This window comes from Aulostomus chinensis, chromosome 4 (genome assembly GCF_037954235.1).
Source record: "Aulostomus chinensis isolate RoL2024-O1b breed Wild chromosome 4, RoL_Achi_v1.0, whole genome shotgun sequence".
Lineage (NCBI taxonomy): Eukaryota > Metazoa > Chordata > Actinopteri > Syngnathiformes > Aulostomidae > Aulostomus > Aulostomus chinensis.
In genome coordinates this window covers 9,866,528-9,883,682 of record NC_141323.1, presented here as the reverse complement: position 1 = coordinate 9,883,682, position 17,155 = coordinate 9,866,528, and the positions used below count along the sequence as shown (strand labels likewise).

The window sequence follows — 17,155 nt, the reverse complement described above, 5'->3', positions numbered from 1 at the left end:
TGAGATCTCAGGACTGTGGGTGGGTTTATGTATCACCCAGACTGTGTCAATAAAGCTACAAGTGCAGCTCTGTTCACACACACACACACACACACACACAAACTGAATGAAAGAGAGAATATGTGTGTGTGTGTGTGTGTATGTATATATGTGTGTATATATAAATATATTCATTTTATATTTATATATACACACATATACATATATACATACACACAATCTGAATGAAAGAGAGAATGTGTGTGTGTATGTATATATGTATATGTGTGTATATATAAATATAAAATGAATATATTTATGTGTACATAAGTATATGTGTGTGTGTGTGTGTATACATACATGTGTATATATAATGTATGTATGAATGTTAAAAAAATCAGAGCCGCCAGTAAAACAACCTGAAGAGGCGGTTTCATCTCCGATCTAACATCTTCAAACTAAAATGTGACGTGTGTGTGTGTGTGTGTGTGTGTGTGTGTGTGTGTGTGTGTGTGTGTGTGTGTGTGTGTGTGTGTGTGTGGCTATGAACCAAAGTTGAAGGGTCTTGATCTGAGATGACAGCTTCATGATACCAACAACACAGAGTGATGACAGAGACAAGAAACCAGTCAAAACCAGTCAGAGATCAAAGAGGAGTTCAGCCACAGCACTGACTGAGATCAGTCAGAGATCAAAGTCAGGAGCCTGAGGTCTAAATCAGAAATCAGAGCCCGGTATTTTCAAGGTGGCTTTGCAACAGGATGAGGAGATGATCAAACCAAAACACCGATCAATATTCTGCTGCTTACACGCTGTCAATCAATCCATTTTTTATAAGGATGTTGTGTTTTTGAGTTGAACAATAAATAAAATGGTATGAATCTCAACAACAACTCCCCTCTCCAACAGATGAAATAAAACCAAAAGACTCATAATCCTCATGAAGGGAGGCTTTAGTGGAGGAATGTTTTCTACATTCACGAATGTTATCATGACTCATTCGTCAGCGGCTTAATAAAGGCAAATAATTAATGGAATAATAATCATTCTAATGCATTTCAGGTATTATTAAACTCCGTTTTGCATGATTGGCATTTATATGAAAATAAAAGTTATTTTTAAAAATTATTTAAAAATAGTCCATTAGAGAGATTTGTGCAGCTTGTTGCGCTGCCCCAAGCGGCAAGATAAACCGACTCACACGCACTCGAGCTGACACCATTTTTGAAGACCACAATCATCGCCTGTGGATGTAGCATCGTTATAGTTTACGAGATTAAAAACGGTTTGCTGGTTAAAAACATAGTGGTATGTTAAAATAAACACAATACGCACACGACAATTCCGTGCCAAACATGTCACTTAAAGTCAATGAATAATGCTATTTCTCGTTAGGCGGAATTTTGAGGAACCAAAATGTCGGGGTCCTTCGAAGGCTCTCACGGATATCGACGCCGATGACCGATGTTTGTTTTGCTCACATTAGCAGGTAAATCTTTGCATTCTAAATGATTATTTGCACAAAAACGGTCACGGCCGCGCATGGATTCAAATAAAGAAGTATTTTAAGCGTACGCGGTCGTGACCTGTGACACGCTAGCTGCTCGTTACACGCTGTCAAATCTGTTTGTTTACATCAGTGCGTCCATTCAAGTGGCCTAGCTAAACGAGTTAGCCTGTGCTAATTGTGAATTTGTCATGAGTTTGTGTGGAGATGTTCATGTGAAACGCTCCAGCTTCTCAGCATGCACTGCTAACTTACCTCCCGTTTTAGTAAAAGTAATGTTATACTTTACGTTTTGCCACAGAGGAGGGAAATGATAACTCAAGCTATTCTAACGAAAGCATTGCTAAGGCTAGGTGGCTAACGAAGGGTATATGCAAGGAAGCTGCTGCGTGGGTGGATACGGGGCTGCTGTCAATGATTTTATTTGATCAGTTAATGCTGTGTAGGTCTACAAAATGTCTTTGGAAAAAAGATAACTATTGTTTTTTCCATAACCGAACAGGCAGGGTGTAGAATTAACTCCTGTTTATTATTGGTAAAATATGGAAGTGACTGATAGATCAGTTTCATATGTTCTCTGTAATATTATATAATACAATATTAAGATATTAGGCTTTTCTGTTCACTAAATTTCTCTATGTTGGGAGTCAGAAGTGTAGGTTTAACCTACTGCACTGCAGATGGACCACAAAGTGGACCATTCTTAGACAGTTTAAAGTTAGTGGAAATACCTTGAACTTATTAGGAAGTGTTGTCAAGCAACCTTTCTCACCTTGTCTCTTAGTATGCCTGCTGAACGCAAGCGGTCAGTAAGCATGGATGAGAAAGACGTTTGTTCCATCACTGCCAAGGAAAAAGAGAAGGACAGAGACGGTGACAGAAAACTGACAGCTGCCCGAGACAAAGTCAAAGATGAGGTCAAAATGAGTGGCAAAAAAGACGGTGGGAAAGAGGAGAAGAGGAAGCGGCTCGAGGAGGAGAAGAAGAAGAAAGAGGAAAAGGAGCGACGGAAGAAAGAGGAGGAGAAACAGAAAGCTGAGGAGGAGCAAAAGCAGAAGGACGAGGAGGTGAAGAGACAGCATGAGGAGCAAGAGAAGAAGATCCAAGAGGAGGAGGCCAAAAGACAGCGTGAGGAGGAGGCCGCTCTCCTGAAGTAAGCCATCAGTAGCCTGGCAGCCCCGTTGAAGTTTTGTTTACTGTTGATCCTCGTCAGACTTTTTGTCGTATTCATAACTCTGACGTACACAGATGTGTCAGATTTGGTGAGGTTAACATAACAAAGATATGAAGCAATTTGAAATTTTTTGAGTTGATTATCACATCACGTTCAAACCCAGCACTCTCTTGCATACACTAGCACCTTTTGTGATCTCATCTTATCGGCTATGTTTTAGCGATGAACAAGCCCTGGTAAGAGCCTCGATGAAATACTGCCGTTCAGCAGGTGGAACCGTGGGACCCAGGGTCTGTGTTGCTCCATCTATCCAATCAATTGGCGTATAAAAAGAGTGAGACAACTGGCTGGGGCAGGGGACTTATTGGACCTCTTCAAACAAAACTAAATTGAAGACTGTGCTAATCAACTTGCTTTACTCCTGAAGTGTCATGGGATAAAGTCTTTGTTGTGATTTGGCGTCATAGAAGTTAAAAACTGTCTCAAATCCAAATACGCTATGACCTCAACCACAATATTGATATTTTGATCCAGTGTTTTTGCTTGTAAAAGTCTATATTTATTGAAAAAATTAACTATTGGTATGAAATAATACCAATAAATAAATACATACATTTTTGAGAATATTTGAAAATCACAACTATGACTGGACAGACCAGGACCTAAAATGTTTCCTCTTAAAATATATTTTAAACATCCAAAGAACCTGTTAACCTTGAGGGTAACCCTCACGCAAACGAAGCGCAACCCATGTACCCTCGCATTGTTGTGTTGCTGTCATCATGTGTCTCCCCTGATGTCTGCAGGGAAAAGGAGGAGGGGCATCAGCTGCACCAGGAGGCCTGGGAGCGTCATCAGTGCAGGAAGGAACTGCGCAGTAAGAACCAGAATGCCCACGAGGGTCGGCCCGAAGAGGCTTTCTTCAGCCGACTGGACTCCAGCCTTAAAAAGAACACCGCGTTTGTCAAGAAGCTTCGCACTCTGACTGAGCAGCAGCGAGACTCTCTTTCCAACGACTTTGCCTCACTGAACCTCAGCAAGTATATCGGGGAGGCCGTCAGCTCTGTTGTGGAGGCCAAGCTGAAGATCTCTGACGTAGGCTGCGCTGTCCACCTCTGCTCCCTCTTCCACCAGCGCTACGCCGAGTTCGCTCCATTACTCCTCCAGGCGTGGAAGAAGCACTTTGAAGCGAGAAAGGAAGACAAGGCGCCCAATGTGAGCAAGCTGCGCACAGACCTGCGCTTCATTGCCGAGCTGACCATTGTTGGCCTCTTCACTGACAAAGAGGGCCTTTCACTCATATACGAGCAGTTGAAGAACATCATCGGGACTGACCGGGAGACACACACCCACGTGTCAGTGGTGATCAGCTTCTGTAAGCACTGTGGTGACGACATCGCCGGTCTGGTGCCTCGCAAGGTTAAACTGGCTGCTGAGAAGTTTGGCTTGGCTTTCCCACCGAGTGAGATCATCAGCACAGAGAAGCAGCAGCCCTTCCAGAACCTTCTACGGGAGTACTTCACGTCACTCACCAAACACCTGAAGAAGGACCACCGAGAACTGCAGAACATTGAGAGGCAGAACAGGTGGGTGCCACAGCCGGGTTCAGCTTTTTTTGCTAGAGAGCGCAGTGGTCACCCCCTCCTGTTTGTCCTCCTCAGGCGTATCCTACATTCCAAAGGGGAGCTGAGTGAGGACCGGCACAAGCAGTATGAGGAGTTCGCCACGTCCTACCAGAAGCTACTGGCCAACACTCAGTCACTGGCTGATCTGCTGGATGAAAACATGCCCGAGTTACCTCAGGACAAGACTGTGCAGGAGGGTGTGTCATTCTCCTCAATAGAATTGGAGTTGAATTTAAAACATGTTTCCATTTCAGATATACGCTAATCCAGTGCTGTGAAGGTGTGTGTCACTCACTTTATTCGTCTGCTCTCTCAGAGCACGGCCCTGGCATCGATATTTTCACCCCTGGGAAGCCTGGAGACTATGACCTGGAGGGAGGGATCTGGGAAGATGAAGATGCTCGCAACTTCTATGAGAACCTGGTAGACCTGAAGGCATTCGTCCCTGCCATCCTCTTCAAGGACAACGAGAAGGCCAGCCAGGGCAGAGACAAGGATGACGCCAAAGGTAAGTTTGGTAAATCCACAGGCAGTCAGAGAAGGATATTCACACAGGTTCATTCTGACTGGCTGGCTGCTGATGTTTGGTCAGATGGCCGAGAGGGGAAGGAAGGAGCCACCACCACAGAGGAGCTGGAGTTGGAGTTGGAGGCTCTGGATATCACAGATGAGCCTCTTGAACTGGAGGGACCGGACGAGGCTGAGAACGAGGAACTGGCCAAGAAACTGATGGATGAGCAAGGTGAGCATGACCAGCGCCTCTGATGTAAGCTGTTCATGCACATGCTCCTCTCGTCTCTGCGCAAGCTTCACTTTCCTCACACCAAGGAATGTAGCACTGGACACGCAGCACCCGTTTGAATTATTTTAATCAGATAAGATTAAATAAAAGTACTTGAAAGTTGAAAGTTTTATTACTGTTATTTTTTGCAGTGCATATTTTGTTCTAAATGCATTTCCATAATATCTGTAGAACAAGAGGACGAGGAGGCCAACACTGGATCCCACCTGAAGCTGATCGTGGACGCCTTCATCCAGCAGCTCCCCAACTGTGTCAACAGAGATCTGATTGACAAGGTGATGAGGGATGGGCCGGCAGCAGCTCCGCACTGCTTTCATACAAACCATTGTGCTCTGTGTAGAGAGTGTTTGATAGAAACAGAATGAAAGAGTGGCAGAGCCGCTGGCGTGACCCCTGACCCCTGCTGAGCACTGTGTTGACTCCTGCAGGCTGCCATGGACTTCTGCATGAACATGAACACGAAATCCAACAGGAGGAAGCTGGTCCGAGCCCTCTTCACTGTCCCCAGACAGAGGTAAAGCTACGTTACCCATCAACTAAAGTCTCTTCCTACATTCTTTTGCCACATTTATTGAAATCTTGCTATAGTACATACACATGTAAACATACAAATGCCGACTCTTTTCTTTGCAGGTTGGATCTACTGCCTTTCTACTCTCGCCTGGTGGCAACTCTTCATCCCTGCATGTCAGATGTGGCTGAAGACCTCTGCTCCATGCTGAAGGGAGACTTCAGGTTTCATGTAGGTCCTCTTTTAGAGCCTGAACAAGAAAGGATTCTTGTAGCCAATACTGATATCATAGAATACATTTTCATATGTTCTAAGATTGATGCTTCAGCTTTGTTCGGAACCCTCATTTCAAATGAAATCTGTGTTGCAGATTCGTAAGAAGGACCAGATCAACATAGAAACCAAAAATAAAACCGTTCGATTCATCGGGGAACTGGCCAAGTTCAAGATGTTCTCAAAAACAGACACGCTTCACTGTCTCAAGGTAGAAGAAGCATCTTAATCTGAGGCCGATCAGAGGGAGTGTTTCAACAGGAGAGGAAAGAAGAGCGCTGCTAAAGTGTGTATGTGTGTGTGTGTCCATCCCAACAGATGCTGCTGTCTGATTTCACCCATCACCATGTAGAGATGGCCTGCACCCTGCTGGAGACCTGTGGACGCTTCCTTTTCAGGTCGCCTGACTCTCACCTGCGCACCAGCGTCCTCCTGGTCAGTGCGTCATCATCAGCTGCCTTCTGTTCTACGACAGTCAGAGGAAGCACAGCACAACTCCCTCTATAGTTTTAGGCTTCTGTTTTAGAGCTGCGAAAAGAAGTTTTGGTTTCCTGGCTGTAATATGAGGGAGAAGCAGGGTCCCGTGTCTGGGCCAGTGAATTATTTGCTATCAACTGCGATGCCATGGACATCTTCAGCCAGTAGCAGAGGCGTATGTGGTACTGGTCTTTAGGCTTGCCTTTATGATGACATTTGACAGACTGGTAATTGATTAATATTTGTGGTTGTAGCTGATATTCTCTCTCATCTGCACTTCAGGAGCAAATGATGCGCAAAAAGCAGGCACAGCATTTGGACGCCCGCTACGTAACGATGGTGGAGAACGCCTACTACTACTGCAACCCCCCGCCCATGGAGAAGACGGTGAAGAAGAAGAGACCACCCCTGCAGGAGTACATCCGCAAGCTGCTCTACAAGGACCTGTCCAAAGTCACCACAGAGAAGGTGCTGAAGCAGATGCGCAAGCTGCCCTGGCAGGACCCGGAGGTCAAGAGCTACCTGATCTGCTGCATGGTCAACATCTGGAACGTCAAGTACAACAGCATCCATTGTGTCGCTAACCTGCTAGCTGGCCTGGTGGCCTACCAGGAGGATGTGGGCATCCATGTGGTGGATGGAGTCCTGGAGGACATCCGCCTGGGCATGGAGGTAACGAGAGAAGAAAAACATAGAAACATCAAACATGTCTGTCACAGGCAATTGTATCTGGCCAAACCCCCCCCAAATCCTTTGAATTAGTTTTTGAATTTCATCATTGAAATTTGATGAATTCCCATGAAGGTCAAGTCACGCTGCCAGTGCTCATTTTGCAGATTTAGATTTTAAAAAGAAATTAAATGATACTTTTGACATGTTTATGCTTCAGTTTTAATTCCATCATCTGAAATATCCCGTGTCTGTTCCCAGGTCAACCAGCCCAAGTTCAACCAGCGGAGGATCAGCAGTGCCAAGTTCCTGGGCGAGCTCTACAACTACCGCATGGTGGAATCAGCCGTCATCTTCCGCACCCTCTTCTCCTTCATCTCCTTCGGGGTCAATCAGGACGGGAGCCCCAGCTCGTTGGACCCCCCGGAGCACCTGTTCCGCATCCGGCTGGTCTGCACCTTGCTGGATACCTGCGGTCAGTACTTTGACCGAGGCTCCAGCAAGAGGAAGCTCGACTGTTTCCTCATCTATTTCCAGGCAAGTCTGCTCCTCCAACTCTGGATCCTTAGTTTCTCTCATTCTAACTTAATTTTATGCAGGTCTTTTCAAAGACACTCCTGCTGATATTCTCATTTTATGTTATTGGCATAAATTCAGAAATGTAGTCGCCCAGCTCTTAATACTGTGTGGCTCTCAATCCGTTGATTCTGAAGGAAGACAATAAAGTTTTAAGATGGTGAAATCAAAGCAGATCCTTTATCACACAGACGACGTCACGTCACAGCCCGGTACGTAATAGAGTACGGCAAACCGTAAGGTCCCAAAACCAGAGCACACTCAGAGTCGTTAATCCATACCCTGCTTATGTTTGGCCTCCAAAGTCAAGTTCCTCTGACTGGAGCTCCTCAGAACAGATCACGGCATCCAGGTCAAGCTCAGGGCACTTTGATTAAAAACAAAACCAGTGGAAAATGCAGCATTGTCTCAATCAAATGTGTGGATATCAAAAATAGCATGTTGTTTGTCACTGGTTTACCACCTGACACTAAAGGATTTATGCCTCCCAGTGACACGAAAGATGACATAGAAATGCTAATGTTGCTGTTCTGTGGTTTATACCACCAGTGAATTTGAGCTTCCATCAGTCAGTGATCGACCTGGGCTGTTTCCTGGAACCTGTACCTGGAAGTTTCTGAATTGTGTGTGTTAGTCAAAATGAATGATGATAGTGTAGGAACCTGCTACTCAGAGCAACACTGAGGACCATGGATACGTCTGAGACAGCTGGATGACGAGCATCATTGGACAAAGAGAAAATATTGTTTGTTTCAGTCACCAACTTGGAGAACAACACCAGATTGAGCCTTTACATTGGCTGTTACATTGATATGAGGAGTTTTTGGTACCACCACTGGGGGGCCCTAGTGCCAGAAAATGTTTGTGACGTGTGTGTGTGTGTGTGTGTGTGTGTGTGTGTGTGTGTGTGTGTGTGCGCGCGCGCGCAGCGGTACATCTGGTGGAAGAAGAGCGTGGACGTGTGGACGAAGGATCACCCGTTCCCCATCGACATTGACTACATGATCAGTGACACCCTGGAGCTGCTCAGGCCCAAGATGAGGCTCAGCTGTTCTCTGGACGAGGCCACCAAGCAGGTCACTGACTTGGAGAGGGAGGTGCTCGTCAAGCTAGGTACGCCTGACACAACGTGTGCTTGTATACAGATGACGGGCAGCTGTCTGTAACCTCCATGTAATTAGCACGCGTGTGACGGATGTTTGTGTAGCAGCCCGTCACGCTGGTCGAGCTGCTCTCTGTCGTCCCGGCCGAGCAGCATTCCCCGGTGTGGTGGAGGAGGATCCCACTTCCTCACATGGCTGTAGACGTCAGGTCCACTTGCCTCATCAAACACGCGAAGGAAAACACGTTACAGGGCCGCATACTCGTACAGGGGCGTGTACTCCCAAAAGTGGACTCACAAAAAGTTGATTTACTGTGATGGACTAAAATGGACTTTTCATCAGCCTGCCAACAAATTAGTCCAGATAAAATCGTAGTAAGTGGATCTTTTCAGGCCAGAAAAGATCAGTTTCCATTATTGCCACCATTATTGGCAGTAAGATTTTCAACTTGTTTGGATCTTGCAGCTGGGAATCGAGTTCCTCCACACTTCTACGCTGGAGGTCTGCTTCGGCAGAAGTCTGCTTCTTCCTGCAAAACTCAAATACGACCAGGTGTCTGCGTCTTGCTCTGTGGAGCCGACACACTGCCACGTGTGCGTGGATGTGAGGGTCCTCTCATTGCTGCCTGCAGCTTTGATTAGGATCCTAGTACCATTGAGTCGGGGGTCAAAGTTCACCTTGGAAGAGGAATGAGCTCTTGCAGCGTTGGGTTTAGCTGAGGTCACCTTGGCTCGGCTGTGGACTCTTGAGTGCTAATCTGCTTCTAATACACAATAGTCAAATCCGTACAGCCGACCTGAGCTGCTTCGGGGTGGCGTGGGAATATTTGGGAAGAGATAAAGTGAGCAGGGTGAGAGAGAGAGAGAGAGGGAGGAAGAAGGAAACTGTTGTGTTGCAAGTGTATCTCAGCCTGCTGCCTGATATCACAGCAGCCACCTGGGCTTTGTTGAAAAGTTTCAAGGTGTTGACTTCTTGGAATGTGCGCAGAAAAATGTAAACCACCGGCTCCACCCTCCACCCAGACAGTGGCTGGCTGGAGGCCAGGCCAGACTGAAGTACTCGTACCAGTGCAACAGTGTATGAATATTTAAGAGCAAATAAAAGCTCCTGGTTGGATCTCTGGAAGGGCAGGAAAGATGTTGGAGGGAAAGATAAGAAAGAACACTACTTTATCTTCCCTCGACAGTCAAGTGCCCTTGAGCAAGGCACCTAACAGTGGCTGCCCCTTTCTCTTCTGTGTGTGTGTGTGTGTGCGTGTGTGTGTGTGTGTGTGGGGGGGGGGGGGTGATTGATGAGGGTAATGGAGGCCCCTGAACAGTGCAGCTATTGTGGGAGTTTTCATTCTTGAAGCAGCATCAGTCATTCTTCAGCCGCTGAGTCACACGGGACCGGATCCTCAGCTTCACTCGGCCAGCCTGACTCCATTCCTCTGCTCTCACCTTCGCTCGTATTATTAGGCTCGGAAAATGAACCGTCTCTGTCACCAGTCAGCCGGAATCCCAGAAAACAGCCTAATTAAATGATAACTCCATCTATTTATGACTGGGACTTTCATTGAATTGAGTTTTCTGGGGTTGGGTTCCAGGTAAAGGTGCTCATTAGGAGGTGCGTCTTATTTTCATGATTCTTCAATTAATAGGATGGCCTTTAAAATGTCAAGACAGTGAGGATTTTTCCAGAGCTCAAAGTGACGCGGTGGAATCAGTTCTTTAGTCCAGCCAACAGTCCAAACCATTTTTCATAAATGACAAACAAATGAGCAAATCCTGATTGATTCATCCCATTTTTTGCAGCCCTGAGGCTCAGAAGCAGCCAGAACAAACGTGCACTCCCTGATGTGTAGCCCACGTCTCCAGTGTGTCAGCTAGAACTCCTGCTTGTGTGTCATCTGATTGCATTAGAGACTAGTTTACCGACCTCTCCTCATGTCAAAGGTCTGGCCATGGAGAAGGACGGGCGCTCCAGTGCCATGAGTGAAGGGGAAGGCTTGGACGAGGAAGACGACGACGGTGAAGATGATGAGGAAGGAGGTGCCGAGACTGAGGAGCAGTCGGGCAACGAGAGCGAAATGAACGAACAGGAAGAGGACGTGAGTTCTTCTGCTGTCATGGTTGAACACCCTGAGTCCTGCCACCCAAGAGACAACTCGGCAGCAGATATTCTGATTGTTACATTGTTTGGTGACTTTGGGAACATTCTTTTAGTGTGGAGTTGAGGCAGGGGAAGGGGATGTTACTCATTCAGCACCTTTCAGACTGAAGTCACAAATTCCTTCACAGATGAATCTGGATGTAAAACCAGTCCGTGAAAAGGTCAAACCCTGAATCGTGTTCATCTGATCGGATTCCCAGTCAGTTAACAAGCTGTGGTTCAGTATTTTGTTTGGTTTTATCTCCACAGGAAGGGTCTGACAACGAAGAGGAGGAGAGAGAGGAAGAGGATGAAGAGAACACGGACTACCTGACCGACTCCAACAAAGAGAACGAGACCGATGAGGAGAACAATGTAAGATCAGAGCTGGAGGTGGGAGATAGTTAGAGGTTCCGCTACCAAAGAGATCAACCTACTCTAACTCCAGAAATGAGTTCAACTTGAACGCTGCCACTCAGACGTTTGGACTGTAAGGTGATGAGTTAAAGTCTGGTCTGCTGTGGTGTGTAGGAGGTGACCATCCGCGGTGGAGGGCTGAAGCATGTGGCCTGTGCGGAGGACGAGGACTTCATCCAGGCTCTGGATAAGATGATGCTGGAGAACCTGCAGGTATGATGAACTGCTCGTCCGTCTGCTGCTGGTGTAAACTCGTGCAGGGAAGGTCTGAGCTGTGTGAGTCCTCCTGGAGCTCAGCTTGAGGACCGCGAGACCTCAACATGGCAGACAGACCCGCTGTATTCTTGATACGTGTGTTTTCGGTGGTTGCAGCAGCGTAGCGGCGAGACGGTGAAGGTTCACCAGCTGGACGTCGCCATTCCTCTGCAGTTGAAGAGTCAGCTGAAGAAGGGAGGCTCGGGGCCGCAGTGCATCGGGGAGGCCGACGCCGACATCTCTGACACCATGCAGTTCGTCATGCTCACGCGCAAAGGCAACAAGCAGCAGGTAAACACTTGCTCACCGAGGGGCCACACGGTACCAGACATGACAGGTCTCCACCCTCGGAAGTCTGCCGTCGTCGAGCTCCATCCTGGCAACGGCCGGGTCAGCGTTCAGGGTTTGATTCAGATCAGCTGGACAAGTTCATCACTTGTTCCTTGAATATTAAAGATCTACTGCTGGTTCTTGATGTTTCTCGCTAACACACACGCACCAGTGGTCACATGACCTGCTTTGCAGATGTGAAAAACAAACTAGCTCTTAAATAGATGGACGGTGATGGTAACAGTTGCCCTTTAAGCCGAGTCTGCCTCCTGAGTTCTTCTTGTTCTCCCTCAATATGAGAACAGTCCCAACTATTGTGGCCTCACTGTTCACAGTGCTGAATCAGCAGCTGTGCTCAAGCAACAGTCAGAACGGGGGAACAGCTCGGTCCAGACCGGCCGTTTTGAGTTCATACATGGCAAAATGAACCCTGAAGAAGACCTAAGGGACCCAGGAGTGTTACTGGGTCACCAAGGTCCAGAAATACCCACAGAAACATGAGTACTACAGTCTTACAGTAAGCGTGTGTAGATGCTGAGCAAACAGCCAGGAGTCAAGGAGGAACTGAATGAAACACACTCACACACTCCGTCCAAGCCCAGAAACAATATTGACTCTCAACTCGTGTGTGTGTGTGTGTGTGTGTGTGTGTGTGTGTGTGTGTGTGTGTGTGTATTTAGGCAAACTGCAGCGGTGGAATGTGTGGTTTGAGGGCAGAGACGGGCTCTTGTACTGTAGGGTGTGTCCAGCTATCCCACCGAGCTTTAATAGAGCGCTCAGTCTGTTGAGACAACGAAGAAAAAACCCTACGAGAAGCTGGAGAGAACAGAATATGCTCGCAGATCAGGAAACGCCATTTTTCTTCCTGCCACCGTAAACACAAACTGAATAAAAGCATCCTGTGTGTGTGTGTTTGTTGACTGTACATACTATTGCTTTGTGGGGATGACTGCGTACACCCCCCTCCCCCTCTCTCACACACACACGAAGGGCATTCAAGCAAACTCAGGCTCTGCATCTTTCAGCTTCTGCACATTATCCTACCAACGTGTGTTTTGTGTTCAACAGTACAAGATCTTGAACGTGCCCCTGTCGTCCCACCTGGCGGCGAACCACTTCAACCAGCAGCAGGCCGAGCAAGAGGAACGCATGAGGATGAAGAAACTGACCCTGGACATCAACGAGAGGCAGGAACAGGAGGACTACCAGGGTAGGAGTTCTCAGACCTCCACAAGAACTTCAATGTTCTCAAGAGTTTGAATCCATAGCAGCTAACCCACTGAGAGCACATCCTAGTTAAAGCTAAGCTAAGCTAATCGCTAGCTCCATGCAGCTAACTTCTTCTAAGTGCTGAGCCTCTTGAGAAAGTTATGATATCTTGTTTCCAGGCACTCTGCATCTTTGCAGTGCCAGTACCTTTTTGAAATGGTGACATGTTCTACCCTCAGTACATTTTCAGTGTTAAAACATATTTGAGGAATTATTACAAAAAAAGATGTGTTTCTGCTTTTATGTAGTAAATGAATCCATAAAAAGAAGAATTTACTCCATAACATCTCAATCAGCCCCCAGTTTTCCATATGAGTGGGGCCTGCTTACCTGTCATGTTTGTGACTGATCAGCCGATTGATCGGTGGAATCCTCTCTCTGTGAGTGTCAACGTTTGTTTTCTGTGGAGTTTGTGTGTCTGTTAGCAGGATTCCCAACATCTGTGACGCTGACTTTCACCAGAACCTGGTTTTGGGGTGCAGAACGGGGCGTAGACACCGTTAACCTTGAAGGCAGATCCGCTCAACGCATCACTAGACTCTCCAGTAACGTGTCTGATGAAACCACTCTCCCTCCCACAGAGATGATGCAGTCCCTGGCTCAGCGTCCGGCTCCTGCCAACACCAACCGAGAGCGCCGGCCACGCTACCAGCACCCAAAAGGTGCCCCCAACGCCGACCTCATCTTTAAGACTGGAGGAAGGTGAGACCTCAGGTCGTTGGCAGGTTGGCGATCAGCAGACCACAGAGGGAACGGCATGAGAGAAAGGGCTCATTATGTCATCCCGGTACAAAATGAATGACGTGAAAAGCGAGACGAGCAGGACAGACGAGACAGGAAAGACGAGGAGGAGCCAAAGTTATGTCACCAAGCAGACTAGAACTGCTGGAGCGAGACCTGAGCGTGATCTCGTTCAAGCGTCAGGAACACACGAGCTGCGTCCCACTGTTCCGAGGGTTCAGGGACGATTCTTTGAAAGCGCAGAACGTAAAGTTGACTTGAAGCTTGTAGTTGGTCAGCATCAAGAGCACCGTGTGCTTCTGCTTCGGTGAAGTGGGATGAGAACACAACTCATAATTCCTCCAGGCATGAATCTCCCTCGATTTGAGGACCAGGAAACACAAAAGCACATCAATTTATGTGGCCGCCGGTCTCAGGACCTGGCTAAGGTAGGCGGGGTTAAGACGCCGCCATGGGCTTGATTCCAACACCTCATCTGCTCTCCTTTGCCGTGTTTCATTCACTCTTTGGTGGGAAACCTCCATTTCTGTTGTGTTCCATTCAGATATTCCACAGGATGAGGTGGATAAAAACAGACTTGATGAGCCAATCAGGGGCGTTTCTGTCAAACCTTGAAGAACTGCGTTTCCTTGCATGGACGTAGTCCTGCAAGGAAACGCAGACGAGCCTTTGTGGAAACGCTGCATCCGTGGATGAGTGAGAGGTGTTGCTGGGCTGCTCTGCAGTAAATGTCCTGCTCTGTCCTCCAGGAGACGCTGATGGGAGTCTGGCCCTGAGCGCGCCAGAGAGCGAAGGAACAAGAAAGAGCGAGAGGATCGGAGGGAAGCCCGTCTAACAGGGAGCGAGTCCTCCAGACGCCCACTGATGCCGGGACAGACCACACCCCTGACCTGAACACACACTCTTACCTTCCCGAGGGGCCCAGAGCCCGAGGAGCAGAGACAAACCCGGCAGCTGGGGTCAGAGGTCAGGGGTCAGACGGATGGCTCTCTTTCTTTTTTTGTCTGTTGCCGGAGATGACAAAAAAACAACGGTCTTGGCGAGACAGGCAGGACGGCGCCCCGCCGCCACACCAGCGGGAGGAAACAGTGACTCAGTAATGACAACAATTATACGAGACTCGCAATGGATATGGATTTTTGATTTTTGGACAGGCACACATGATCAGTTTTGTGATGTAACTCCGCTCTGAGGGGGCGGGACGGCGAGGTTTGAACGCTGGTGTTGGTCGACTGTTGGCTCAACCAGGAGGGGGATGTTTATATACTCAGAGGAATTCTATGGATGATGGCGTGCTGCTGATTCTAAATAGTGTGTCATTGTTGGTTTTTGCTTTGTTGTTGACCTTCTTCTTCTTCTTCTTCATGAAACTTTTAAATGGTTGTCCCGCTGTCATACACCACCATTCTCCTACCAGACAGGTTTTTATGGACAGGAACTACCCGCTGTGGAGGTTCTCGGGTTCCCATACATCTATGGTTTATTCACTGAAGTCATTCAGGCACGTGATAGAACATGGAGGTCGCTGTGACGCCGCTGTGTCAGTGTTGTGCTGAGAACAGAGGTGTACAGGGACTACCAGCAGTTGTGTACATGGCCAACCCACACCCACGTCCGTCAGGGTTCTGCTCAGAAAACACCTGAAGCAGGAGCGAAGAAGAGTCCTCACCGGAGAAGAGCCTCAGCAGATTAAATCCAGTCTCAGGAGGCGGAGCAACACAGCAGCGAGGCGCCAAACACGGTTATTTCCTTTTTTCTGCGATGTCATCAAACTGCGTCGGGCAGTTTTGGGGGCAGCAACGATGTTTCCTCGCTGATGACAGTGGACCAACTCAGGAGAAGATTAATACACAGAAGCAACCTTTTATGTGTTTAAGAAGAAGCAATATTACGTAGTGTTAGCATGCTAAAGCTAATATCAGCTAGGCAGTAACCTAAAAGATGCCCTGCAAACACATTCATCCTTTTTGTTTCAAACTTTCAAGTTACAGAACGTTCAGTAATGTGTTAATTCATCAAAGTACCTGTGAGTGAGGTCGGCTACCCGCTCAGCAGCTCGATGGCGTTAGCCACCTCGCTGACGTCAGCTTTAGCATGGTAAAGCCACAGGCAAGCCACACATTCCCATGTCCCATGAATGCAACGCTATTCAAAAAGGCAGTTAAAAAAAAAAAAAAAAAGTTGAACCATCTGGAATGCACGTTCCTGCAGCACTTAAACCGCACGGGGGGCGAGAACAGTTCCTCCAACAGTCAGAACGCTCCGCACCCTGAAGCGCCTCCCACATTGTGGCTGGAGTCACGTCAGCCAGAGTGACATGTTTTCTGACCGTGGCGATGACGACGAGTCTGAACGCCAGCAGTGACGCGCTGCTCAGACTGATGCTCACCCAAGTTCCTGTACAGATGTTTTCCAGCTGCTCTCCTGCTCTCTGCCACAATCCTGAGTGACGAGTAGTTAGTTTGACAATATTCCACTTGCTTTGGTTTGATAAGTGTCGTGTTACCTGCTTAAAGCTTCTGTTTTGTTTAGGTTTTTTTGGACTACCAGATAATGCCTGTCTCCCCCGTGATGACTAACCACCAATAGAATTTAGATTAGTTTTGTCTGTTGCGCTGGTCGATGGATGAATATACTGTTTTCTGCTGCATGGGGTCTTTCCTGCTCCGTCTCCAACAGTCTCTGGTGTTCGCCTGGAAGCAGAGGAAAAAAACAAGTACCTGTCAGCTTTGTGTTGTTTGCCTCAAAAATGACCACAATAAATGTGAGAAGGCTACGGCTGGCGTCCCAGTCTGAAAGGTCCGCTAATGTTGTGGCGTTCGCGTGCTGGAGAGGGTGCGCCTGTTTGTTCAGGTCTAATTACAAGGCAGCAAACTTAAGAATGTCCTCATTTCCTGGACGCCGTCTCCTCTGAACTGTGGTTGAGAAGCGTCCAAACAATGAGGGATGCGACGCAACTAAGCTGTCAGTCCTGCTCCCAGCGGAGCGGCGGTGGGCTCGCCAGAGGAGCAAGCGCCAGTGTTTGAGACTTGTGTTACAGTCTGCAGGCCAGACGCTTGGCCGCTGTGTTCCTTCTGATGACCCCCCACACACACACACACACACACACTCACACACTCAGTCCAGTGTGAAGTAGGACGAAGGTCAGAAACACACAGCAGTAGAGCAGTTGTAGTCTCCAAGCTAACGACGGCTAACAGGCTGCTGGAGCTGGGAATCCAGCGTCGTTCCCGACTGTTCCTTCAGTTTATCAGAAGAGCAGCACGGCAGCCGCAAGCTGACCTCCAGGAATGAAAAACCCTTCATCCCCACTGAGC

The 17,155-nt window shown here is 47.8% G+C and overlaps 1 protein-coding gene across 3 annotated transcripts; it reads left to right on the top strand.

Moving 5' to 3' along the window:
• The first annotated feature begins 1,162 nt into the window (after positions 1-1,162).
• On the top strand, positions 1,163-16,636 carry upf2 (UPF2 regulator of nonsense mediated mRNA decay). 3 transcript variants are annotated; one of them, XM_086201670.1, is made up of 22 exons: positions 1,163-1,287; positions 1,375-1,468; positions 2,271-2,639; positions 3,467-4,246; positions 4,322-4,482; positions 4,602-4,793; positions 4,878-5,027; positions 5,259-5,362; positions 5,516-5,601; positions 5,721-5,829; positions 5,969-6,082; positions 6,190-6,306; positions 6,631-7,020; positions 7,279-7,554; positions 8,523-8,706; positions 10,631-10,785; positions 11,097-11,201; positions 11,358-11,456; positions 11,616-11,789; positions 12,897-13,038; positions 13,679-13,799; positions 14,591-16,636. In XM_086201670.1, the coding sequence occupies exons 2-22, from the start codon at positions 1,437-1,439 to the stop codon at positions 14,595-14,597; spliced, it is 3,867 nt and encodes a 1,288-aa protein (XP_086057796.1). In that variant the 5' UTR covers positions 1,163-1,287; positions 1,375-1,436; the 3' UTR covers positions 14,598-16,636. The 3 variants fall into 3 exon arrangements, with proteins under 3 accessions (XP_086057796.1, XP_086057794.1, XP_086057795.1); XM_086201668.1 differs by having other exon boundaries at positions 14,588-16,636; XM_086201669.1 differs by having other exon boundaries at positions 1,215-1,468; positions 14,588-16,636.
• Positions 16,637-17,155: the final 519 nt, after the last annotated feature.